The following is a 26,344-nucleotide window of genomic DNA, read 5'->3' on the forward strand; positions in this document are numbered from 1 at the left end:
TGCGATCGTCGGGCCCCCACAGATCAGCAGAGTCTCTCAGAGTTGCGCTGCTGCAACCGGCAGTGTTTGCAGACTCTTCATATGTTTTTTTTAAAACACGGGTACAATGTCTGCAAGGTCCGCGGGCCGCCAAGGAAGGCTTGCTAGGCCGCTGGCGGCCCGCGGGCCGTACTAGGAGTACCTGTGACCTAGAGGAACAAATTCCACCAAAACCCAAGATAGTGGAATTTTCCTAGTCGTGTTCTCCTTAGGTAGCCAACCTTAAGGGTGAGACTAGCCAGAGGGCTAACACACATCCAGACTAGCTAATATTCCTCCCACCTGCCATGGTGTTAAGTGGGCCCTGGTCAGAGGGTGACATTTCCGCTGTCTGGGGGAAGCCAGGGTGACATATAAAAGGTGGCGGCGGCCTATGGAGTCTCCTGTCTTGATATAATAATAATAATAATAATAATAATAATAATAATAAAGAGCTTATAAAGCGCACAGTAACGCCATCCCGGCGTGTCCCCGCGCTGAGAAGCTACTAACAACCACCATTATAGAGCCCCTAGCCCTACAAAGTGTAGAGTAAAGTTTTGAGCCTAGCCTTAAACACCGTTTCACTACTCTCCAATCTCAGGGCAGGAGGAAGTTTGTTCCAGGGCTGAGCTGCTTGGAGCGAAAAAGATCGTCCGCCCATTCTGGCCTTCCTTACCCTTGGGACTGTCAACAGCCCGGTGCCCTCCAACCGGAGGGCCCTTGGCGGTTCGTACCGGCTGACTAAGTCCCTAAGATAGGCGGGCGACCTGCCCCAGACGATACGGTGACAGAAGAGGAGGCATTTGAACAGCACGCGTTTCTTCACTGGCAACCAGTGAAGCGCATTCAATGCCTGCTGGGAATTAGCTCTCCTGGGTCTCCTTAACACCAGTCTGGCGGCGGAATTCTGGATGACTTGCAGGCGGCCAAGACTGCCCTCATTGGACCCAAGGGACAGAATGTTTCCATAGTCCAACCGAGAGGTCACCAATGCCTGCGTCAGCGTCCTTCTGGCCGCTAGAGGTAGCAGGTCTAAAGTTTTGTTTAGGGTCTTCAGTACCCCAAAACACTTGCCCACAAGACGCCTTATATGGCCTTCACAGGAGAGGGTGGGGTTAATCCATATTCCCAGATTCTTAGCCTCCTCACAAGGTGTGGGAGTAGGGCCAAGGCACGAAGGCCACCACTCGGCTGACCAGCTTTTACTCTTTCCCCCCACTACCAGAACCTCTGTCTTGGAGCCGTTGAGCTTTAGGCAGTGGGAGTCCATCCACTCAGCTAGCGCCTGCATACAGGACTTAAAGTTGGTGGAGGCATTGGTGATGTTCTGCGATAGAGAGATCAGCAACTGGGTGTCGTCGGCATAAGATACCAATTCCACCCCGAAAGCCTGTACCACCTTCGCCAGGGAGGCCATGTACAGATTAAAAAGAGTTGGGCTCAAAGCTGAGTCCTGAGGCACTCCCTGGTCTAGTGGCATCTCTACCGATCGACATGCCCCTTGTTGTACCTGGAAGCATCTTCCTGTGAGAAACGACTGCAGCCAGTACAGCGCGGGACCAGCGACCCCAGCCTCACTAAGACACTGTAGCAGGATGGAATGAGCTACAGTGTCAAAAGCTGCGCTGAGGTCGAGCATGATCAGGGCCATTGTATGTCCTGCATCCGCTCCTGCTCTTAAAGTCTCAGTGGCACGTAGAAGAGCTGTCTCCGTCGAGAAGCCCGCTCTAAATCCTGATTGGGAGGGATGAAATAGGTTCCCTCTCTCCAAGTGCTCAGTGAGCTGAGCATTGACCACCTTCTCAGCCACTTTCGCCACATACGGCAGTAATGAGATGGGTCTGAGGTTTTCCAACACCTCGATGCTTACATTTGATTTTTTCTTTTTGGGAGTACTATAGCCTTCTTCCACTCCTCTGGAACTCGTTGAGTGGAGAAAGAGGTCTGTAAGACATGTCTTATGTGTGGTTCCAGTCCAGCAAGACCCTCCGCAATGACCCAAGGAGGGGCCGGGTCATTGGGGGAACCAGACTTCACGCTCCGACAGATCTTTATTAGCCTATCAGCGGAAGGGACCTCGAAGGTTTGCAGAGAAGAGTCAAGAGCCATAGGCGCACCAACGGCTCTAAAGTCTATGCCCCTTCCCGGCTGTTGAGAGAAGGAGGCATAAATGGCTTTGACTTTATTTGAAAAAAAGTTAGCGACTCTGTTGCATCCCTCCATGGTGGCACTTACAGGGATATTTGAGCTGGAAACTAGCGATATTTCCTTGTAAATTTTAAACAATTCGCGTGAGGAGCTCTCGGCTGCCTCAATGCGTGTCTGGAAATATTTAGCTTTTGCTCTGCGTACCGCATACTGATAGCTTCTATGTGCTAAGCTATAGCTGTTTTTTCCCTGTTCGCTAGGGTTCCTTCTCCAGCTCCTTTCAAGTTTTTTACAGTTAGACTTGGTTTGCTGGAGTTCCTGAGTGAACCAAGGGGCAGTACGTTGTCTACCTTCCTTGGCTTTACCCTTACTCAGGGGTGCTAGCTCGTCCAAGGTGGCAGCCACAAGCTGATTGAATTCCTTATTGGCCTGGTCACTATCAGTGGCAAGCGGTGGTTGCGCTTTATGAATGGCTCGAACAAAGTTCTCTTGAGAATATTGTCTCCATTTACGTCTCATAACATTGCTAGGCCCAGTCTTAGTGGACTTATGTAGCTGGTACGAGAAATGGAAAGGGACCAAGAAATGGTCGGTCCAAGGGAGCTGAAGGGGGGTGAGTGCCTTTATCATATCCCAACTGGCGAACAAAGGGTCCAAACAATGACTTACTAGCCAGCCTGCTTGGAGGAGGTAATAACATCTCTTGCCACAGCAGGCTTTTGTTTCTGACTGCAGTGAGCGTGGGCTCTCACCTCCGGAAACCAGAAACGATTCTGTGGTTGGACATGACCAGTAAGCCAATACACTAGAGGTCTGTAGGTTTTCAGGGGGTACCTCTAAGGTGCCCTCTGGGTGCATGAATTAATAGATTCATCAATGGAATCTGTGTAGGTGTATTATTATGAGGTGTTTGATAGCCATTATGTAGCTGGAAAACTCTTTTTGATCAGTGCCCAGTAAATACCTTATATGGCTTCTCTCTTCACTTGAAATGTCAGTAATAGAACTGGCCAGCACAGGGGCATTTATACTCATGCAGATATGTCCTCATTTGTAAAATACTGCAACCTGCCTTTGGTCTGTAAGGCCTACTGTAAAGGTGGTTATAAATATTACACACGGTGTTAGAGGACATGACACACAGGGTGAGTGTTGTGTTTTCACTTTTTAGAGCACCTTGTTACTGAGCCTGCAGTGGCAGTCTGCAGGAGTTTGGCGCTGGGTCCCATAGAGTGGCACAAGATATGCTGCAGCTCTTAGGGACCCTCTTTAGTACCTATGCCCTAGGTACCAGCGGTACGACTTACTATGGACTTACAGAGGTGCTGAAGGTCTGGCCAACTGGGGATCAATTGGCCATTTTTATTGTTTTGGGCAAAGAACATTGGCACTGGGAACTTGGCTAGCAGGAACCCAGTGCACTCCAGTCAAAGTTGCATCAAATACCAGACAAAAAGTGAGGGGGGGGGGGGGGGGGGGGGGTGGAACTACTGCAACAAAAATCCAGTTTCCTGCATCAAACTTTACCGTAAACTGCATATCTGGAGAAATCTGCAGGGGAACCTAATAAATCTGCACAGATTATTGTTTACTAATCTTAAGGCACGAGATGCTGCACAATACACTATTTCATATCCCCTGCTGGAAAGAATTCCAGCAGGGGATGAAGGTTACAGGCCTTTTATTCAGTATGAAACCTAGCATTGCATATGGATTCAAAAATTTCTTTTCATTTCTTTCAGCTTACAAAGATACACTCCTTAGCATATTATGCCTCCTAAAAAGAAAGTACAGGAATTACACCTATAGAGGACCTCAGCTACGATCTACATCACACAAGAAAGGCTATGCAGCATTTGCCAGTGTATTTGGCAACAAAGCCCACAAATAAAATTTGCACCCTCATGACGTTTGCAGAGTTTACAGGCAAACTTGAGTACAAGTGATGTACTACAACTCTGCACAACCCGGGTGTCAACTAAATCACCCTGGTGCCAACAAAGTTATCATTTATTGAAGAGTTTTCTTGCAATATCTCTGCGATCTATAGTGCTCTGATCTTTTCCAAATATTGATGAATGACTCGTCTGAAGAAGATCTGAAGATTATAGGGATATTCTAATTCACAAACTTGTGGGCAAGAAACATACAGCCCTGGGATTGCGCCAAACATATCCTGGCATTAAAGGGCTATGCCAGTGTCTTCCAAGATAATTTTCCTCAGCCTATTGTTGCAAAAGTAGTTTGAATGCTAAGGAACAGTGGCTTCTGTGTTAGAAACACCAGACAAAACAATTGTGTTGAGAAAAAGAAACATGAATGAATAAGAAGCAAATATGATTCACTCCATAACAAAAGTATATCAATGTAATAGAGAGAAGACCATGACCAAACATCTCATATAAAACTGAGCCAAAAATTATGTTAAAAAGAGCCTGGTGATCATATGGCGTACACTTAGTAAATAAATATGGGTATGGTGTAAAGAAACACAAAAAGTCGTCACAATGGCTACAGTGTACAACATTCAAGGGATTCACATGAAAATGTTAATTTCATTAAATGTTCTAAATTTCATGGTTTCTAATTATGTACAAGGTAGGAATCTACATGCATGGTCTGTGTTATAGGTAGTCAAGTTAAGAGGGAGGGCAGGAAACACATTCTATTCTATTCTATTCTGGATTTGGTGAAGTGCAACAGCTTCCCCAGCAATGGGGCGTCCCGGCGCTGAGAGACAAACACACTCCTTACAGGACGGGGAGGGGGAGGGGAGTTAAAAATGCACTAGGGAGGAGGGAAAAGGAAGGTCTTGATTGTCTTGCGAAAGACAGAGAGACATTCGATGGAGCGTATGCTGAGAGGAAGATCGTTCCATATTTTGGGACCGAGAACCCTAAAGGATCGGCCTCCAGTACGACAGAGCTTAGTTCTGGGTACTTCCAAAAGAAGTTGGCTAGAGGAGCGTAATTCACGGCCAGGAACATAGGGGCAGGCCAGGTTTCGCAGCAAAGGGGGGTTTCCCTGTTTGACGATTTTAAAGATCGTGATGAGCGCTTTAAATTTAACTCTGTGTTCCACAGGCAGCCAGTGGAGTTTGCGGATGGTGGCTCTGGCTGAGCATCTGCGTGGGAGACCGACCAGCGTTCTCGCCGCCGCATTCTGGATGCGTTGGAACCTAGCCGTTTCTGCTTTGTTTGCTCCTAGTAGAAGGATGTTCACATAGTCTTGGCGTGACAAGATGGTTGCCTGGACAATCAGCTGGGGAACCTTAGAGTCAAAGAATCCGAGTATAGGCCTAAGATTCCTTAGGAGACCTATACAGGTTGCAGCCACCTTTTTGGTGTGTGTCTGGAAGCTAAGGTTAGCATCCATCCAAACACCCAAGTTTTTTACACAGTTTTTAGGGAGTGGGGTGGTACCAAGGGATGACGGCCACCAGTGCTCGTTCCATAGGCTGGTGTTTCTGCCAAGGAGGAGCACCTCAGTTTTACCGGCATTAAGTTGGAGGTAGTTATCCGTCATCCATTGTGCCACTGCTGCCATGCCATCTCTGAACTTGGATGCCGCGATGGACGGGCTTTCAGTGAGGGTGACGACCAACTGGGTGTCGTCAGCGTACGATACCAGCGTGAGCCCCCACTCTTTAGCCACAGTCGCAAGCGGCTGGACATATAGGTTGAAGAGGGACGGGCTCAACGCTGAGCCCTGGGGGACTCCTTGTGCTATCGGATGGGATTTTGAGAGAAATGGGGGGGCTGAAACCCTGAAGGATCTGTCCTTAAGAAAGGAGTGGAACCAGGCTAGGGCAAGGCCAGACACACCGGCCGTCTCCAGACGTTTCAGAAGAATGTCATGAGATACCGTGTCAAAGGCTGCGCTGAGATCTAAAAGAATCAGCGCAGCACTTTGACCGGAGTCTAAAATCGTCCAGAGATGTTCGGTGGTGGCCACTAGGGCAGATTCGGTGCTGTGGCCCGCTCTAAAGCCATTTTGAGAGGGGTCCAGGGTTCCATTGAGGTCCACATGTTTAGAGAGAATGCCATTGACGTGGGCTTCTGCTATTTTAGATATCCAGGGGAGGAGGGATATTGGCCGGAAACTTTCTGGCTTCGAAGGGTCCAGGGTGGGTTTTTTAATTATTGGTGATACCCAAGCTTGCTTCCAAGCTATGGGTACAGAGGCAGAACTGAAGGAAAGATTGAGAATATCCATCATAGGGGGTAGGAAAAAATCATACATAGGTATCTACACATCAACATCTAGCCTTAGAGAACTAGTTACTTTCCTTCAGTAATGTCTTATCTGACAGAGACTTCTAGCGCAGGTTCCTTACCTTTGAATAGATGCCCAAAGAATACTTCTCTAGAGGTGGCTCTGTGAGACCTATTTTAGACTACAATGTTCTGTAGGGCCGAAAGGGCAAAATGCCCAATCCTACGGCCCGACAGTCCAGGCAGTAGTGTTTGGTAAAGTTGCAGAGATGCCCACGTTGTTGGCTGGCAGATGTCCAGGACCTGAACTTTGCATGCTAGTGCAGTGGTCGCAGCTTTAGCTCTGGTGGAATGAGCACATAATTTAGGAAAAACGAACATGTAGCACCGGGTTTTGTGCATATTTCACAAGGACAAATTTAGACGTTGTACAAATAAACTAATTGACACTATATATGTTCCTGATATATTCCACTGTTTTATTATTATGACAATGTTGTATTCAAATATTATTTCATCTTTTTATCTTTTTTTTATATACCCTTTTTTACACATATAAAATGAGTGACTGTTCGTGCAACATTGATTGTGTGAACAAATGGTACAAAACAAAATACAAAGATTATATACAACAATTCATCGAATACAGAACCAAAATCCCATTCAACACGTCTTCCAACTGGTCACTAATGTGACATTAATGACCAGTTGGAAGACGCCCCGTATATGTTCAAGATCACAATACAATAAGATATACCAGTACACGGATAATAATTGAAAATATAGAGACTCAGAAGAATTCATTACATAAATCATGACGCGTATCTTGGTACAAGCGGGCAAAGAACATCTTCCTCAGTACCTTACCTAATCCATTTAATCTTTAACCGTAAGGATATATAGAGAAGTTTCTCAAATTTTTCCTCCACGTACCCGTCCTCCGGGAGCAACACACATGAAAGACTGCGAGAAACATAAATTCGACAATATCCAAGCTAATCTATTCGGACTCTATTACAGTAACCGTTATTGTGAAAGAAGGAATATGCTACTTACCAGTATGCATCTGTTCTTGGCATGTAGGGCTGCTGACATTCATATCTGTGCATAGATCGCCGCCTAGTGTTGGGTCCGGATGATTGCACATTGTTGTCCTGGAAGAATCTTCGAAGTATCACGAGATAGGTGGCTCCTCCCCTGGACTACAGTACGCATGGGCATCCTCTCCATCCTCAGATTGTTTTTCGCCATTGTGGCAGAGATGGAGTGTAATACAGAAAGTGATGACCATGCCTGAAAATGATTCTGAGAGCTACAGCTGCGACAGGCACCGGGGAGGAGGGTGGGCGATATGAATGTCAGCAGCCCTACATGCCAAGAACAGATGCATACTGGTAAGTAGCATATTCCGTTCGAGGCATGTGGGCTGCTGAATTCATATCTGTGCATAGAATAAATAGCAGTTACCTCCTTACCGGCGGGTGCCCGTGCCAGCTGCAGCAGTCTGAAAGAGAGTCCTGAGAACAGCCTGTCCCACAGCAGCTTGCTGTTTGGAGTGTACATCTACACAGTAGTGTTTGGTAAATGTATGTATGGTGGACCATGTGGCTGCTCTACATATATCTTCTAGAGGAATGTTACCCAGGAAAGCCATGGAAGCCCCTAACTTGCGTGTGGAATGCGCTCTAGGGGGAACTGTTAATGTGCGCTTAGCCTTCTAATAACAGATCTGGATGCATTTAACAATCCACCTGGCTATACCTGACTTGGAGATGGGGTTGCCCTTATGTTGTGGAGAGAAGGCAACGAACAGTTGTTTAGTTTTTCGAAAGTCTTTTGTCTTGTCGATGTAATACAGGAGAACCTTTTTGACATCTAAGGTGTGCAGTGCTCTGTCTGCCACTGAGTCAGGGTTAGGAAAGAAAACCGGCAGTTCTATGTTTTGGTTAAGGTGGAACTGCGAAACCACCTTTGGCATAAATTTAGGGTTGGTGCGAAGCACCACCCTATTTGCATGAATCTGCAGGTAGGGTTCTTGAATTGTGAGGGCTTGTAGCTCACTGACCCTCCGCAGCGATGTAATAGCTATTAGGAAGGCCACCTTCCAGGTAAGAAACTGTATTTCACAGGAATGGAGTGGCTCAAAGGGTGGCCCCATGAGTCTGGTGAGAACGATATTTAGGTTCCAGACTGGTGAAGGAGGGTGTCTGGGAGGGATTACTCTCTTAAGTCCTTCCAAAAAGGCTTTAATGGCAGGCACCCTGAAAACGGAAAGGTGCTGCCTGTTTTGAAGGCAAGCGGCTATGGCCGCCAAATGTATCCTGATTGAACTGTATGCCAGGTTGCATTGGTACAGATGCAATAAGTAACATATTATGTTTTGCGTAGATGCGTCCAACGGATTAATGCCATTGTTGGAGCAGTAAGTAACAAACCGCTTCCATTTGGCTGCATAGCAGGCCCTGGTAGTGGGACGTCTTGCCTTCTTGATGATGTTCATACACTCAGGAGGCAAGTTCAGGTATCCAAACTCTATGACCTCAGGAGCCAAATCGCAAGGTTCAACTGTTGGGGATCTGGGTGCTGAATGTCGCCATGGCTCTGAGTGAGGAGGCTGGGAGTGAGGCGCAGCCGTTGGTGAGGCACCACTGAAAGTTCCAGGAACGTGGTGTACCAAGCTTGCCGTGCCCACGTTGGAGCAACCAGGATGAGCGTCATGGAGTGCTGTCGTTGTTTGCGCGCCACCAGAGGTATGATGGGGGCTGGCGGAAAAGCATATGCAAATCTGCCTGACCAGTTCATCCATATCGCATTGCCCTGAGACTGCGGGTGTGGGAACCTGGCGGCGAAGGTTGGGCATTTTGCGTTCTCGCTTGTGGGGAAGAGGTCGATGTCTGGATGACCCCACTGCTGGAAGTATGGATGGAGTACTGACCAGTGGATCTCCCACTCGTGCATCTGATGACTGTGCCTGCTGAGCAGGTCCGCCATCTGGTTGTCGACACCCGGGAGATGCTCCGCCATGAGGAAGATGTTCCTCTGAATGGCCCACTTCCACATGCTCTGGGCCAGGTGAGACAGCTGCGGGGAGTGCGTGCCTCCCTGCTTCTGGATGTAATACATGGCGGTCATGTTGTCCGTCCGGACCAATACGACCTTGTTGCACAGGTGAAACTTGAATGCCTTCAGTGCCATGAAGAATGCGATCAACTCCAACACATTGATATGCATCTTCTGCTGTTGTGACGTCCAGAGTCCCTGCACCGTGAAATGGAGAACATGCGCTCCCCAGCCCTGGAGAGAAGCGTCCGTCGTTAGCACAATCTGTGGAACAGGCTCTTGGAACGGTCGTCCCCTGCAAAAGGTTTTGTGGATTCCACCAATGCAGAGAGTTGTAAGCACGACCGGTCACCAACACTAGGTCTTTCAGATGGCCATGAGCCTGGTTCCACTGTCTGGCTAAGCATTCTTGAAGGGGACGCATGTGCAGTCTCGCGTGCGGGACTATGAATATGCAGGATGCCATCATACCGATTAGTTGCATGAACACCTGCGCTGGGAGGGATCGCTGAGGTTTGAACCTCCAAATGAGCAGCTGCATGCTGTTGACCCTGGCAGAGTTCAGCTGCGCTGTGGCCGACTGAGTGTTTAGTGTTGCCCCTAGGTACTGTTCTTTGGGGAAAAAACAAGGGGAACTCAATAAATGGCCCGGGACCATGGGTGTCAAGTATTTTGAAGGAAACAAGTGGTCCTTAGCATATACGAATAAAAATGAGCAAAGATATATAGACCACAGTGGGCTGCAATATAGTACAAAAAATCCCTTGTCCAGCCGGACAGGGAATATTTATTTATTTGATAAGTTTTTCAATAAAGAAAATAGACAAGTAACCCAAACAATAAAGGTTACAGTAGGGCACAGTCCTGTGCCGTACGTGAGGAGGAAATAAAGAAGACAGTAAGTGAAAGAAATATCAGGCAAACAAAGTGAGCTAACAGGCCACTGACAAGAATTCAAATTAACAGTGTGTCCTGGAGTGAATCAGCCATACATTAATACATTAGATTCCTAAGTATGGGGCACTCTAAAAGGAGTTGACGTTTCGATCCCAAGCTCAGTTATAGGGGGATCATCTTCAGGACTTTCACAATCATAACTTTTGCCTGAATAAAACCTTTAACATATAACCGCCTGTTTGGAAAAATAAAAAGGAAAAAGACAAGAATGCAGTCAATAGTTTACAAAGCCATGTCCAGCATTAACTCTCCAATTACAGTATTCGGAATCGCGGTGAGGGGTGCAGCCACAGAGGCGTGCGCATTCCGTGCAGTTTGTGTGCAAAAACTTTTTTTGTGACCGTTTTTCTGTATCTCAGGGTGTTTCTTATATTTTGTGACCTGCACGTGAATGATAAGGTGAGGTCGTGGCGGTGGCGTGGTGGCCGTGGTGGAAATTAAACCGGAGTGAGTTGTGAGAATTCGGCAATCGATGGGAGTGTTGTTAGCGTCAGAGAGGTGCCTCAAGGGACCGGTATATATTTAGTAATGGAACGTACCAGACTTTTGTCTGTGACTGAGGTTTGTTCTTATTGGATGTCCTCAGTGATTGGGGTAGCGCCCGTCATCCTGTTGAAAATGGAGAACCTTGTTTTTATTTATAATATTACGGTGTTAGCTATTTAACAAAGGATGGGATATAATAATCCATTTACCATGTTGGAATTTCAATTATGAGGGCTTCAAACTTGTGCAGCGGAGATGAGGCTCACGTCTGGTATACCACAGTACCGTATGTAGATCTCGTTGGACTGTGGGGACAAGAATAAAACCACTAAGAGGGTGGTGTCTTTCCGAATTACATTCTGGGAAGAGCAATGATTCCGTTTGGACATTACCTTTGGATTAACACTTGGAATTATAATTGTTGTCCCGTGGAGGCATTTTTAAGGTTTAGCGCTGAGGGTCTTTCTATGAATTGGCTATGAAAAGACAGGCAGGTGATTAGTAAACAGTTTTAGGTTAAGGATGGCATATATTGCTCTCTCGTACATGGACAAGAGGGAGGTTATAAGGTAACCTGAATAGATGAAAAGCTGGAGGTTTATGGCATGCGATCTCGGAAAACAGGTCTCCGTTTTACAGGTTGGGCGTCTCAGTCTGAATCACTGTTGGTTCGAGGGGATAGTGGGTTGTGCACTAAAGGAGAGAAGGGTGAGGCATGATTTACTAGATGCTAAGAATTACGTGATTTTTGGCGGGAGCGTTAGAGTGAGGCATACTTAGCTGCGGTAATTTCTTCTGTTCACAATGGGGCGCAATCAATGGCACAGGTAACCTTCATTAGGGCCAGAAAATTAAAGGTCCGCTATAGTTTAAGAAAATGAAATAGATTTAGCGTTGTTCTTTTCAATGGGTATGGTACTCGTTCCTGGGGCATAGGAGAGCAAAGGCTTACCTAGAGGTTTTCGAGGCTGTCGATAAGCCGGTGGCGCGTTGTGGTATGCAGGATTGCTTCCGTGTTGGGAAGCAGGAGGCTGCTTATTGGGCAGTTAGGAAGTCACGTGTTTGTGGGATTTCAAAGTTACGTGTTGAAGGACTAACGAGGCCCTTGGTGGCTTCATGGTGCCGATTGGCCGCCATGTTGGAGTGGTTCATTTCTAATGCAATATTAGAATGGTTTGGCATGAATATTATATGCTTGTTCATAGGTGCAATTGCTTGTAAAGAACAGTGCTCGAGGTTGGGCCGTCTACTCAGTGATGGTGTTAGACCAGTGCATTGAAATGAAAAGATTGTGCAGCAAGGGGAGGGGGGGGTTCAGTAATTTGCTGAGATAATAATGAATTGAGTGTTAGGAACACCTTCAGTGACATTTTAAATTCTTAAGAAACAATTAGCAATTAAAACACATTGCAAACCATAAATGGGGTACAACACGATCAGAATACGAATAAGAGCTTCCATGGTGTTTGCAAATTATGTTTAGGTCCCAGTTCATATTCCACCATTTTGCATGGGGAAAAGAGTCAATTCAATGTTTGTCCTGCCTTAGGACTACAGAAGGGTGGTCCAATCCTCATTCCTGTTTAAACCGGCGTGGATAGTGTCAAATTGGATGATGCTCTTTAGTTCTTCACGGTTGAGAAGTTGGGCCAGGTTGCCACCTCTCTGTGGAAGTTTGACTGTCTTTAGGATTATCCATTTGATGTCATCCGCGGAGTGTCTCAGTTCGGCAAAATGATCGACAAGTGGTGCATTCTGTGTTCGACATCTGATACGACTTCGATGTTGGCATATGCGGGTCTTCGCTTTCTGGGTGGTCTGACCAACATACATTTTTGGGCAAGGACACAAGATTGCATAGATGACATTATGGCTATTGCAATTGGTAAAACTTTTCAGTGATACTGTCACATCATTATGACTGAAATTTCTGGATTCAATCGTGAACTCACAGACCGTGCAGCATCCACACTTAACGTGCCCTAGAATTGGTGGAAGACCCCAGTTTGATTCAATTGTAGTAATGCTCGCGGGGGAAGGAAGGGCAGCTCTGACCAAATGGTCCTTTAAGTTTTTACTTTTCTTAAAGGCAAAGACAGGCCTCTCTAGGTGTATTGGACCTGCGTTTAGTGTGGGCCAGTGTTTAAGTATGGATTTTCGGATTTTGTTGGATATGGGGGAGAAGGTAGTTACACAGGCTATTCTTTCAGTCTTGTCTCTTGTTTTAGGTGTTAGTAGGGCTTCTCGAGGACAGTACCAGGCCCTTTTAGAGGCCGTTTTAATCAGTCTTCTTGGATAACCTCGTGCTTGTAGTTTGTTGGTGAGGGTACCAGCTTCCCTAAAGTAATCAGCTTTTAATGAACAATTCCTCCCGATTCTCAGGAATTGGGAGTATGGTAAAGAATCTTTCAAAGCTTTAGGATGATTGCTGTCATAACTAAGGAGGGTGTTGCGTTCCGTGGGTTTCCTATAAAGGAGAGTTAATAATTCGCTATCTTGATGGAAAATAGTAAGATCTAGGAAAGCTATTTGCTGTTTATCATAAATAAGAGTAAAGTTAAGATCAGCACAATTGTTGTTCAGCCAATGGTTGAATGAGTGCAGTGTCGGGATATCGAGATTCCAAATGAGGAAAATGTCGTCGATGTAGCGACGCCATAAAACAATACCTTCATGGAAAGGGTTACTCTCTTCTAAGATGACTCCGGTTTCTAGGGCATCCATGAACAGGATTGCCAAGTTGGGGGCAAAAATAGCCCCCATGGAAGTCCCCTTTATTTGCTGGTAGTATATGTTATCAAACAAGAAGTAATTTTTAGTGAGGCACAATTCCAGGAGCTGGAGAATAAAGATAGTGGGGACCCTGTGGGGACGTGGTCGCGAATCTAAGATTCTCTGAATGACCAGAAGAGCCGCTGTCTGGGGAATATTAGTATAAAGCGACTCTACGTCCATTGTGCAAAGGGTGTGAACTGAAGGCTCAAAAGGGAAATGTTCTCTAGATTGATCATCTCCATGCTATCTCTCACATAGCAGGTTGTGGATGGTACAAATTCCTTAATGAAGAAATCTACGTATACTCCCAAGGGCTCAAGAATAGAGCCACAGGCAGAGACTATTGGTCTGCCAGGGGGGGTGTCAATGTTTTTATGGACCTTGGGGAGAGTGTAGATTACTGGCTGGCGTGGGCTTTTGACGTTGAGGAATAGGTGTTCCTTTTTACTCAAGAAGCCCTCAGAGACAGCATTTGTTGTAAGTTTTAATATAGTCTCTCGGATGCTTTTGGTTGGGTTGCCAGGTAGTCTTTGATAGTGGTCAGTATTCCCCAATTGGCGTTTGATTTCTGTTTTGTAAGAGTCAATGTCCTGAAGGACAATTCCTCCGCCTTTATCGGCACTTTTTATCACCAGTCCTGAATTGTTTTTAAGAGAATTTATAGCATCTTTTTCAGCTCTCGAGATGATGTAGGGCACATAAAGTTTTTTCTTTTCTAGAGCGCAGAGGTCTTTGTGTACCAGTTTTTCGAAGGTTCTCACCTCTGATGGTACCATACTGGCAGATGGAAGGAATGTGGAAGCTGGTCGAAATGAGGTATTGGCATTATTTATGGTGGAAGGGTGAAGTTGAAAGAAGGCTTTCAGACGAATTAATCTGAAGAATCTGAGTAATTCTGTTTGTAACTCCATGAAATTTGGGCGAATGGTAGGAACAAACGACAGGCCTTTTTTCAAAATGGCTATTTCAGGGTCCTGTAGTAGATGTTGGGATAGATTGAAAATGGGTATTAATTCAGAAGACGTATTGGAGGGGGCAGTGGTGGGGGAGGTGGGGGGGAGGGGAGGGGGGGGATGGAGGGGATTTAGCAAGGGTGCAATTGTATCAGGGTGATTCATCACTGATAAAAGTTGTTCCGGGTCTTGCGTTCTCCTGGGGCATTGAACCATCGTTGTGGTTTTTTTACGCGCCCCCTTTGGGGGGTGCCTGATTGGCCCCTGCCTAAAAAATTAGACTGGGCCCCTCCTCCTCGTCTCTGATTGCTGGCTCCTTCACCTGGATCGGAACTATCAGAAGATTCTTCTGAAGTATCTGAGAAGCCCACTATATGTTGACGTCTATTATATCTGCCCCAGGGTCTGCTGTTGGGGTTGAACTGTGGCCTGTTGGTGTAAAAGTCTTTTTGGAGGTAGGGGTAGGTGTTTTCAACGTTATCGTTTTTGATATCTTTTTTGATTTTATTGGATTTTTTGTTTTGTTCGATTCGGTGAAATTCAGCTACCGTTTTTTCTACCTGATCCAATCTGAATCACTGATTTGTTTTAATCGATCATTGATTTCTGTTTCCAGTGATTTCAAAGTTTCGCTGACTATATCAATGCCCAGTGCCAACCAGTGTCTGGAGCATGTGGTTCCTATGTAGCTGAAATTGGAGATGTATTTGGGGTTATCCGTGAAGATGCCAGGAATATTCCGGACTTGCAGTCCAACTGGAATAACGTCAGCCTTTAAATAATCTGTCAACATCAACAACATAAGCTGTAGTCTGACCTGTTTCTTTTTGAGCTTCTCTAATTGTTCAGGTAATGAAGAGTTGGTAATTGTTGGTACATCGGGTGTGTCAGACAGTAGAGAGGGACCTGAGCATAATTGCTTGAGTTATTCTGCAGTGTATAGGGGAGCATGGGCTGACATTACTTTTTAGAAATAGAAAGTATACAGTTGAGGGAAGAAAAATACAAATAATAAGGGTACAATGGCACTAGAATGGCCGACCCCGTGAAAATGGGGAATAGGGATTTGAAGAAAACCCTGCAATCATGCGATTGCACTCAGTTCTTTGGGAAAAAAACAAGGGGAACCCAATAAAGGGCCCGGGACCATGGGTGTCAAGTATTTTGAAGGAAACAAGTGGTGCTTAGCATATACGAATAAAAATGAGCAAAGATATATTATATAGACCACAGTGGGCTGCTATATAGTACAAAAAAATCCCTTGTCCAGCCGGACAGGGAATATTTATTTATTTGATAAGTTTTTCAATAAAGAAATTTCTCCCACCAAACCACCCCCCCCCCCCCCCCTTATTGAAAAACTTATCAAATAAATAAATATTCCCTGTCCGGCTGGACAAGGGATTTTTGGTACTATATAGCAGCCCACTGTGGTCTATATAATATCTTTGCTCATTTTTATTCGTATATGCTAAGGACCACTTGTTTCCTTCAAAAAGCCCCTAGGTACTGTTGCACATGGGCTGGCTGCAGGTCAGACTTCGTGTAGTTGAGTGAGAGACTGTGTAGCAGGTGAATGATTCGCGACATATCGCGGCCGCACTGCTTGGCTGAACTGGCCTGAACCAGCCAGTCGTCCAGGTAGGGATACACGTGAACACCTTGCCAGCGAAGGTGCGCCGCCACAGTCGCTAAGCACTTGGTGAAGACCCTGGCAGCAGTAGTGACCCCGAGCGGCAGAACCTTGAACTGGTAATGCTGATTGTTGATAGTGAACCTGAGATATTTTTTGTGACTTGGGTGAATGGGAATGTGGAAATATGCATCCTTGAGGTCCAGGGTGGCTAGGAAGTCGCCCTGACGGAGCAGCGGCAGGACCTGTTGTAAGGTTAGCATGTGAAAGTGCTCTGAAAGGATGTATTGGTTGAGGGGTCTGAGGTCTAGTATAAGCCGCAGGGACCCGTCCTTTTTTGGAATCAAGAAGTACAGAGAGTACACCCCTGTACCCTGCTCTTCTACAGGCACGAGCTCTATGGCTCCTTTTTGCAGCATGGAGACTACTTCTTGCTGCAATAAGTGCGTGTGCTCTGCGGACATAGGACGGTTCCTTGGGGGTATGTTGGGGGGGTGGAGGTCAGTTCTAGACAATAGCCGTACCGGATAAGTTGTCTCACCCACCTGTCTGTTGTAATGTCTTCCCAGAGTGGCAGGAACTGCTGGAGTCTCCCCCCGACAGGTGTTAGATGGTCGGGGGGCAGTGACAAGAAGTCACTGTTTGTTGGGAGCGGAGGATCTGGCGCTGTTATTGCTGCATCCTCTCCCTTTGGTGCTGTCCCCACGGTATCCACCCCTGGTGTTTTTCGTGTAGGTAGATTGCGTGTTGCCCTTGGCGTACTGGGAATGCTGTAGAGCCTGTCCTCTTGTGGCTCCCCTGTTACCGGAGTGACGAAAGGAAGTGCCCCGAAACTGCTGGGACTGCAGAGCCCCCATGGATTTCGCCGTCTCAGTGTCTTTTTTCATTTTCTCAAGTGTTGTGTCAAACTCCGGTCCAAACAGGAAGTACGGGTTAAACGGCTGATTGAGAAGAGTAGTTTGGATTTCAGATTTAAACCCTGAGATGCGCAGCCATGCATGGCGTCGCAGCATCACGCTAGTATTAATTTCCCTTGCCGCTGTGTCTGCTGCGTCCAGTGCGCATTTGATTGACGCATTGGAGACCAATTTCACCTCTTGTATAACCATTTCTGCACCTTCTCTGTACATATCAGGCATGTGCTGCACTAACTGTTCTAGTGTGTCGTAGTGCGCCCTGTCGTATCTAGCCAACAGGGCCTGTGTATTGGCTATTCTCCAAATGTTAGCAGCTTGTGCTGCCACACGCTTTCCAGACGCTTCAAAGATCTTTGACTCTTTGTCCGGAGGGGGAGCGTCACCACTGGATTGAGAGTTAGCCCTCTTGCGTGCATTAGCCACAACGAGGGAGTCCAAGGGGAGCTGGCCTTTGATATAGGTGGGGTCCACTGGGGCAGGCCTGTATTTCTTGTCGATCCGGGGGTTGATAACCCTGGCTTTTGTTGGCTCCTTGAAAATGTCCGTTGCATGCTTGAGGACCCCTTTAAGCATGGGTAGAGTCTTAGTGGAGCGTTCAGATGTGGAGAAGGTGTCAACTAAGAAATCCTCATCCACTGGCTCGGCATGCATGTCGACGTCATGGTTAAGAGCTGCACGCTCAATCAATGCATTAAATGCCGCAGTGTCCTCAGTTGGAGATGGTTTAACATTGTAGGACTGGGAGTCCGGAGTGGTATGAGGATCATCAGGGTCATCGCCTTGATACCCTGTCCCTGACCATTGATGCGAGTCATCCTGATCAGTGTCTGTGTGGTAAGAGTAGGCCATTTGGCCATAGTCTGCATTCAAGTCCTCCTCACTCTGTGCTGGAGAATGAGACATGTGTTGCGAATAGTCCTGAACTGGTTCAAAAAGAACAGGAGAGGAAGAGGAGACTATCTTCTTTTTGAGGGGAATCCTGTAACCTTCCAAGGGATGTTCAGGCGCGATCTTCCGCTTGTGGACGGTAAGCCTGCCTGTCTCCGAGTCAATAAAGAGTTTTGCCTGGTTGTCATAAGAAGGCTCGTGATAGACGACCTGTTCGTGTGTGGACTTGGAGGACACCTTCGATGTCTTGGAAGCCTCGGCGGGTTCATGGCGTTCGAGATGCTTTGGGCGGGCCGTAGGCGGAAGCCCAAACTTTATTTGTGCGGAGCCCGGAGGTTTCGAGCTTGAAGTGACTGATTCAGGTCTTTTCGACGTCTGTGTAGGCCGCTCGCTTGACCGCGTCGAATCGAGCTCCCGGCGCGTGGCGCCCCCATCCTTGGGCGTCGACGCCACTTTCGGGGCATCCTTGGTCGTGTGTTCAGCACGTTTTACAAGCACAGCCTTGAGTCCAGACAGATTTGGCTTGAGACTTTTTTTCGACGGAAGGTCTTTGTTCTTCTCGCCATGTTTGGTTGTCGACGTCGGCGCCGACGCCGAGCCCTTCGAGGCGACGTGCTTGCTGGTCGAGGCCTGCTTCGATGACTTGGAGCCAACGGGCATCTTCGACGCCGAAGGATCGTCGACAGCCTTTGTGGGAACGTGCGTCGACGTCGAACCGACCACCATCTTGAGTAGTTTCGGTTTCGATTTCGGCTCCGCCTGTTTCGGTTTCGATTTCGGCTCCGCCTGTTTCGGTTTCGATTTCGTAGAAGTGACCGATGGCTCCTTGGAAAGGGTCTTAGCCTGGCTTTGGCGCGGGGCTGTAGACCGTATGGAAGGATCTTGGCTAAGGCCTTTCGGCGATGCCTCGACCGGACCCGGAGGGGGCGGAATGTTAGTGATAGGCCCCGTAAATGCGGGCGGGCTCGGCTCTCCACTGGAGTCATCATCGACGGCCCCAATGGCCTCATCGTCGTCCCCTACCTCGACGACGTCTTGGTCGTGGACGTATTCTTCTGCTTGCTCATCCACTTCGAAGTTGGAGTCCTGCTCCGACGCTGGTTCCGACATTTCTTCGGGAACGTCTTCCTCTTCTTCTTCCTCACCATGGAAGCCTTCCTCGTCTCCGGCATCGAAGATGTTTGCAGGTGCTGGGGCAAACTGTTGGGCCGACTGCCTCGCCGCGCGTCGAAGTTTAATAGTTTTCTTCGAGCGGAACTTCGAGCAGGCAAAACATTTTGACTCGTCGTGGTCGGGGGACAAACATGTATTGCACACTGGGTGCACATCTAAGTTGGAGTATTTTGAATTACAAACGGGGCACCGCTTGAACGGGGTCCGTCCCATCGTCGATGTAGTCTGGGCCTGTGTCGTCGAAACAAATTCCGTCTTTCGACGTCGATTGAAGAACTCAAAAGGGACAGGCACCGAACGATACAATACCGACGCTGTGAAGGCCTTTTGGCCCAGGAGTAAAAAGAATACAAGTTTTTGGAACTGGAGTCGAGATATGGACATCCGAACCCAATGGCGGAAAAAAACAATCTGAGGATGGAGAGGATGCCCATGCGCACTGTAGTCCAGGGGAGGAGCCACCTATCTCGTGATATTTCGAAGACTCTTCCAGGACAACAATGTGCAATCATCCGGACCCAACACTAGGCGGCGATCTATGCACAGACATGAATTCTGCAGCCCACATGCCTCGAACATAAGAATTCCTGAAGAAGGCATACACCGAAACGCGTTGAATGGGATTTTGGTTCTGTATTCGATGAATTGTTGTATATAATCTTTGTATTTTGTTTTGTACCATTTGTTCACACAATCAATGTTGCACGAACAGTCACTTATTTTATATCTGTAAAAAAAAAGGGTATATAATAAAAAAAAGATAAAAAGATGAAATAATATTTGAATACAACATTGTCATAATAATAAAACAGTAGAATATATCAGGAACATATATAGTGTCAATTAGTTTATTTGTACATCTAAATTTGTCCTTGTGAAATATGCACAAAACCCGGTGCTACATGTTCGTTTTTCCTAAAGTATAGTTTCCTTGCTAGGGTTTATCCTGTAAGGCAGGGGCCCCTTTTCTTCCAAATATGGAATGAGCACATAAACCTTAAGTGGGCTGCTATTTGGCCAGTGAGTAGCAGATCTTAATGCAGAGCATGATCCAACTGGAGATGATCGGTTTCTGCACTGCCTTGCCCTTCTTCGCTTCGACATATCCAACGAAGAGTTGGTTGTCCACCCAGAACTCTTTTGTGCACTCAAGGTAGAACGACAATGCTCTTTTTGGGTCCAGACGGTGAAGTGGCTCTTCTTCCTTGCACGGAAGTGGACTGGCCTACGTGAAAAGTGGGGACTCCTTTCGTAAGAAAGGAGGCACTGGTATGTAGAACCAAGCTGGTCTGGATAGATGCTCAGATATGAAAGCTCTCAGTGTACCTTTTAGCTTCTATCTTTTTCTATTGGTGACTTTTTACATGTTTTACACTTACACAATAATGTACTGAGAAGTTACGGAACATGCAGTTTCTTTCTTAGAAAGCCATATTATGTTGCTTGTACAATCTGTCCAAGGCTAGGAACACAGAACGTGATGCCCTTGTATTTAGTTATCCAGTTGGAGAGGAGGTGGTATGGGTGGGGGGTAGTCACTAAGGAAAGGAAGTATCCCCTCTGGACAATTTGGAGAACACATCGGTCTGATGGTACAGACCTTCAGAGTGGCAGGTGATGGTGTAACCTGCCTCACACTGGGTGCCCATGATGGTAAGAGGGTAAACTATACGGGCTTGGAGGCTGCAGCAGCAATGGGGGTGATGGACTGGCCAGACTTCTGCATGATTGACTCACAGAGTCGGTCGGTGCGGCGTCCTCATCCAGACGGTAGTTAGAAAGCTTGTGAGCTGTGGTGGTTGGGAGCGTATACACATGGCCACAAAAGGAATTCAACGTGGATTGGGGCTGTAGATGTCCTCAAAGCACTCCATCACTGAATCTGCCTGGTTTCCAAAGAGACGGGGCAGAGCAATCTGGCGACTTCTAGTGTGGCATGGAACTTTGGCTACACAACAGATCACGGGACCTTCCTCTTGGCCTGGATTGAGACCGTTGCAGTGTTGCATGTCAAGCTACCAGGAGCTTGAGGGACCAATTCCTCAAGGCCTCCAGATTCATCGCGCAACAGTCGACACAGGTCTTCATATTGTGGTCGCACTTGAGGCAAACAAGGTGTAGGTATGTCACCGACATCGATTGGTGACAGGTGGGCCAGGGCTTGAAGTTGGCCTTCCTAATTGACACTCCTGCCTCACCAGGGAAAGACTTTCACAAAAAGGTAGTAAAAAAAAGGCAAAAGGAAGCTCTCTCTGAATGTGCACTGACTGCCGTGGTAAGAAAGAATGGACGTCAGCGCGCTGTAGTGGTGCCTATATGGACACTGTGTATGTCCCTTCTGGCGATGACCAGGCCACGTGGAGTGAAACAATGCCATCTACCGGAGCGCAGGGGTACTGTCCAAAAAAAAATCTCTGGATCCAGTCTGACACCTGGGGAAAATTCGAGGTAAGGAATCTGCGGCTAGAAGTCTCTATCTGATTTACATGTTATTCTAACAGGTTCCTACCAATGGAGGCTGAATCCTTGCCCTGCACAATAAAAGGAGACTGTGGAGCTGGATTGTCCTACAAGAGCCCAGAGTTCTATGGCTGTTGCCTGTGTATTGTTGTGTACTTGGGATTCTGTTCTAGCAACTTACGTAAACTGGTGAGTGTTCTACAAGAGTTGATCAGAATAGTATTTATCTTCCTTAAATAGGAGTCACCCAGCAATCCATCTTCCCTATAGTTTGATGGCTATGACCGTGTAAAAAGCCAATGAAGGGTTGCTGCAGTTAGAATATTGTGCAGTGAAGTATGCTCGGCTTCAGTTAAGGAGGAGCTTTACGGAATGGTTTCATCCAGCTTTCAAGGACGAGGCTGAAATGGTTAAAGACTCTTGTTTGACATCCTGAAATAAGTCCTGAAGAATTGCACTTCAGGCTTTGCGCCTTCAATCTTAGAAGGTCCTTGAGGAAAGGATGGACATACTAAGAGTTGAAGATGTCACATTCACTCAGCCAATAAACATTTGTAGTCTACCTAATGTAAGAACTGTAGAAATCTGTGGTGTTAACATTTTTTTTTAAAAAATGCCAACAGCGTGACAAAGCACTTACTATTAATTTTTCAGCTGAAGCACTTCGAGGCTGACCTGTGCTTATCAATTTATTTTCAAACTTTTTCAAATTATATACAAATCCTCAAACGATATCTTACCTACTTCAGAGCCACCCGATGTGTAAATCTTGCCCTCTGCAGCACAGGCGGCTAGACTGTCTCGAGGAGTTGGAGGTCCCAATTTAGAATACCAGCTGTCCTTCACTACATTGTAACAATCCATTCGTTTTATTGGGAAGAGCTGAGAACCTCCTAATATATAGACTACATTATCCCAAAAAACACAAGCAGCATCTCTCCGCTTTTCGAAGGGGCATCGGATGTCTGTCCAGCTGTAATCCTGAAATAAAAATTTAAAACAATAAACAGCAAATATTACTAGGGTCGAACTCACATGGGATGTGACAGTTTGTATTTCTCTAACTGCAAGAAGAAGGATCTGCAGACAAAAGGGTGGATGTGCAGTGCCATGAAATTAACGTTAAAGTTAGCCAAGTATTAATTTTACACCCAGTTTCTCTACCTGAACTCGAATCATGTGTTTTGATTTCAAGATATAGGTCGCTACTATCAAAGCCAACTCACAATGAGGCGCTATGGATCTCACCTTAGAAAATAGGGACAGTTTTAGAGAAACCATGACAGAAATGACCTGAGACTAATGGGCCAGAACAAATCAGGAAAATCAGTAGGATCAGCAGATATTGTGGATAAAGTCGGTGAAAGGAGGGAAAGTTAACTTTGCCAATGTGAAGGATCATGTTAATGAGACCTTGTCATGAAGCAGAAGAGAGGACGCTGTGAAAGAGGTATGCCTGAAAATAAAGACACGTACATTAGAAGATTTACCAACTTTGTGCTAAGGAGGTAATTACAAGCCAGAAGAAAAGTCTCCATGGCAGTGCTTCATAAACTTTTTAGAACAACAAACGTTTGCGACTCACCTAGCTTTAATGGACATGAGGTGGGTGATTTTCTTAATGTAACTCAAGCATCGTATAGTAGCACACTGTCATTTACAGATGCACATTTTCTATTGAAATGGCCACTAAGTTAACATAGACATACAGTTTTACTGATAAAAGTAAACTTACTGCTATTTGCATTTCGTTGTGTGAGAAAAGAATGACATCCTACAGCCTTTCCTTTCACACTCACTTTACCCCAGCAAGATTGTTACATACTTCACTTTACTTTTTTATCTCTGACTGCTAAGTGAGAGGAGCTTGTAAACCCCAAACAAAATGTTAAAAAATAAGCAGCAATTTGTCAGAAGACAGCCTGACATTTGACCTCTGTCTTTGAAGCATAGCTAATGTGACAATTTAAATTCAGAATTCAAAGGAATCTTTATTTATTTCTGGGACTTTGGTTTGTGACCCACCAGTGGGTCACGACCCACAGTTTGGGAAACACTGCTCTTTGGTATTCAAAAGGCCACAGGAAAAGGGAAGCCAAAGAAGTCATAGGATCACAACAATGGAAGTCAGAAAAGCATGTTTGAATAATCAAAGAAGCAGGGCAGCAAGGTGTAAACATCAGAATATTGATAAACCTTCAACGATTCAAAACTATTTAAAATATGTCAAAGAAAGAAGATAATCTGGGGGCATTAGTCTGCCAATGAAGTAATACTTTTCTTTCAGCATTAACAAAGCAACGATGACTGGCACAAGTGGCCTGCTGAAGAGCAGAGGAGAAGCGGGTGCCAGTTTCTTTACAAAATATTTGTTTAAAAGCAATCAAATTTTAAGATGACTATCAAAATTGGGCCTGTGAATACTGTCACATGTACTAAAGGAGTTGGGTAAACAGGTGGAAGTGTCACCAATCAATAAATGTAATCGCTAGTCGGAGGCAAAGAAATACAAATAAAGCAGGCGTGATGAGCAACTCTACATAAAATCAGATATAAGGAGCTGGTGGGTACTATAATCCAGTACTCCAGATATGTGTTGGACAATTAATAACATTACTTACAAAGGAAAGACTATACCAGAGCTTTAAATAAAATGGATGACAAAATAGAATGATATGAAAAATGGATATCATGCCTGAAAAATCTAAATGAGACTTTAGACTGGTAACCAGGAAAATAATGAATGCAGATTGGGAAATGTGATTAATTGAAACCACCAAAAATGTTTTTATTACCATCTGTAATGTAATGCTATGAACTTTGATCTACCCGCTTTTGTTTTCCGAAAGCTGCAATTCATTTAAAACTTTGCTGCCAGACTAGTGCATGGCTTTTATTAGCTGACCCATTTTACACCTGTTTTAGTTTTCCACACACTGAATGCCAGTAAAGAAACATATTCGTTTTTAATCTCTCTGCTTGGCACAAGAGGCTGTGTAAACTCCAGATAAAACACCTTTAAGCTCTAGATTTAAATGATACATCTGTGCCTGTTTGCGGAGATTAGCGAACCAGTTCTGGTTGGTAGTTTACAACTTTTGATTCAAAACCCATGGCGGAAAGATTGTTCTTGGCTGCAGCTGCATCTAGATGATATCTTTTGCGTTTGCATCTATGCATAGAGTCAGACCTGGGGAAATGTTGGAAGCCACTTGACCTGGTTATTTCCGCTCTGCAAATAATTTATCAATCTGGTCTGTTTTGGCGTTTCTGTGCTTGTGTTAAGTATAATTGTTTCTGCTAGTGTCAAGGCACCCTAGTAAGAGTAATTGTTGTGCTTTATAAATGCCAAATACAAATATAAACCAGTCACAAGACTCTTCCAAACATGCAAACAAAGTCTAGAGAATAGAGCAAGATAATTAAACCAAGTTTCCAACTGAAGGATTCCTGTAAAAGAAGATCATTGTAAGGAAAAAGTGATGGTAAGCATGGAGCCAAGGAGATCAGTTTTCAGTCTGTCCCCAGTACTTGTAACTCGCAGTTAAGGTCGGTAAATTTGCAGATGACTGACAGATAAGATCATTACAAAATGTTTCACAAACTAGAACTTGGCAACAAGTCTAGGATCTGGCAGCTACGTTCAAGGTAAGCAAATGAAAATGAATTCACTTAGTGTACAGAAGTCATGCTGAGTAATATAGGACGCTATGGGGCATCAAACATCAATAAGAGGCAAACACTGCACAAGTCCCTGCAGCCTGCTACTGGTGGTCTCTCAGCTTAAGCACATTTTAGCTGAACAGAGCTGGTTCTGAAATCAAGGAGATGGACATTCCATGTGTTAATATGAAAAAGCAAGCTGGAAACATAGATAACTAAACAGGAGAACAGTAAATGACATCCAGGCAGCTGAACTTCAAGAGAGGGCTACGTGGACAGCAACAACAATAAATTGCTACATAGGTAGAAATATAAAAATTAAACGGGAATTTATGTTACAGCTTTACTGGTAATCCTTTGTCGGAAGTATCTAATTCTGTAGAACACCATTCCAAAACAATAAGAACATACTGGGAACTTTACACAGAAGGGCTCCCAAAATGGTAAGATGTTTAAGCCACCAGTCCTTGAAGAATAGTCTCTTGAAGTTAAATATGGAGGATATGGAGGAAAGGAGAAAGTGGGCCACGACAGGGACCTTCAAGTTCCTAATAGAAATAAAAGAACAAGTCTCAAGTAATTTAATGCAAAATACTACTTTTAGCACCAAACACCACATATGGGAAAATGGGGATAGAACGTGCTGTTCATGCATGGAAAGGACTCCTAAGACAGCGCTAGAACAAGAAATAAATGGATTCCCTCTGCCTGGTACAGAAATATGTGAACAACACTTAAAAAGCACATGCATAGGTGGTGGAACGCATGTATGGGATGGCAACTAGAAGGAAGTAGACTACTACTGTTTTGAGCTACCTTATGTTACACACGCATTGGTAAAGCCAATAGATCTGGGTGCAATATGCCAGCACACAAAAGCCTGCCTGCACAAATGGTGAAATTTAGTGAAGCAAAAACGCAGGGAAAAAACATTGCCCAGCACAATATGGGACTATCCACTTGAAACTTTATTTAATTGTTTCTGGGGCCTCCAGA

At 45.6% G+C, this 26,344-nt stretch overlaps 1 protein-coding gene across 3 annotated transcripts in view; it reads right to left on the minus strand.

The window, feature by feature from the left end:
• KLHL7 (kelch like family member 7) overlaps positions 1-26,344 on the minus strand; it is a 378,349-nt gene that overhangs the window by 96,193 nt on the left and 255,812 nt on the right. For all 3 annotated transcript variants that reach the window (XM_086941766.1, XM_086941765.1, XM_086941767.1), the window contains exon 8: positions 22,426-22,666. In XM_086941766.1, coding sequence (XP_086797892.1) covers positions 22,426-22,666 — 241 coding nt within the window. The remainder of the gene's footprint in view (positions 1-22,425; positions 22,667-26,344) is intronic.

This window comes from Lissotriton vulgaris, chromosome 10 (assembly GCF_964263255.1).
Source record: "Lissotriton vulgaris chromosome 10, aLisVul1.2, whole genome shotgun sequence".
NCBI classification, from domain to species: domain Eukaryota; kingdom Metazoa; phylum Chordata; class Amphibia; order Caudata; family Salamandridae; genus Lissotriton; species Lissotriton vulgaris.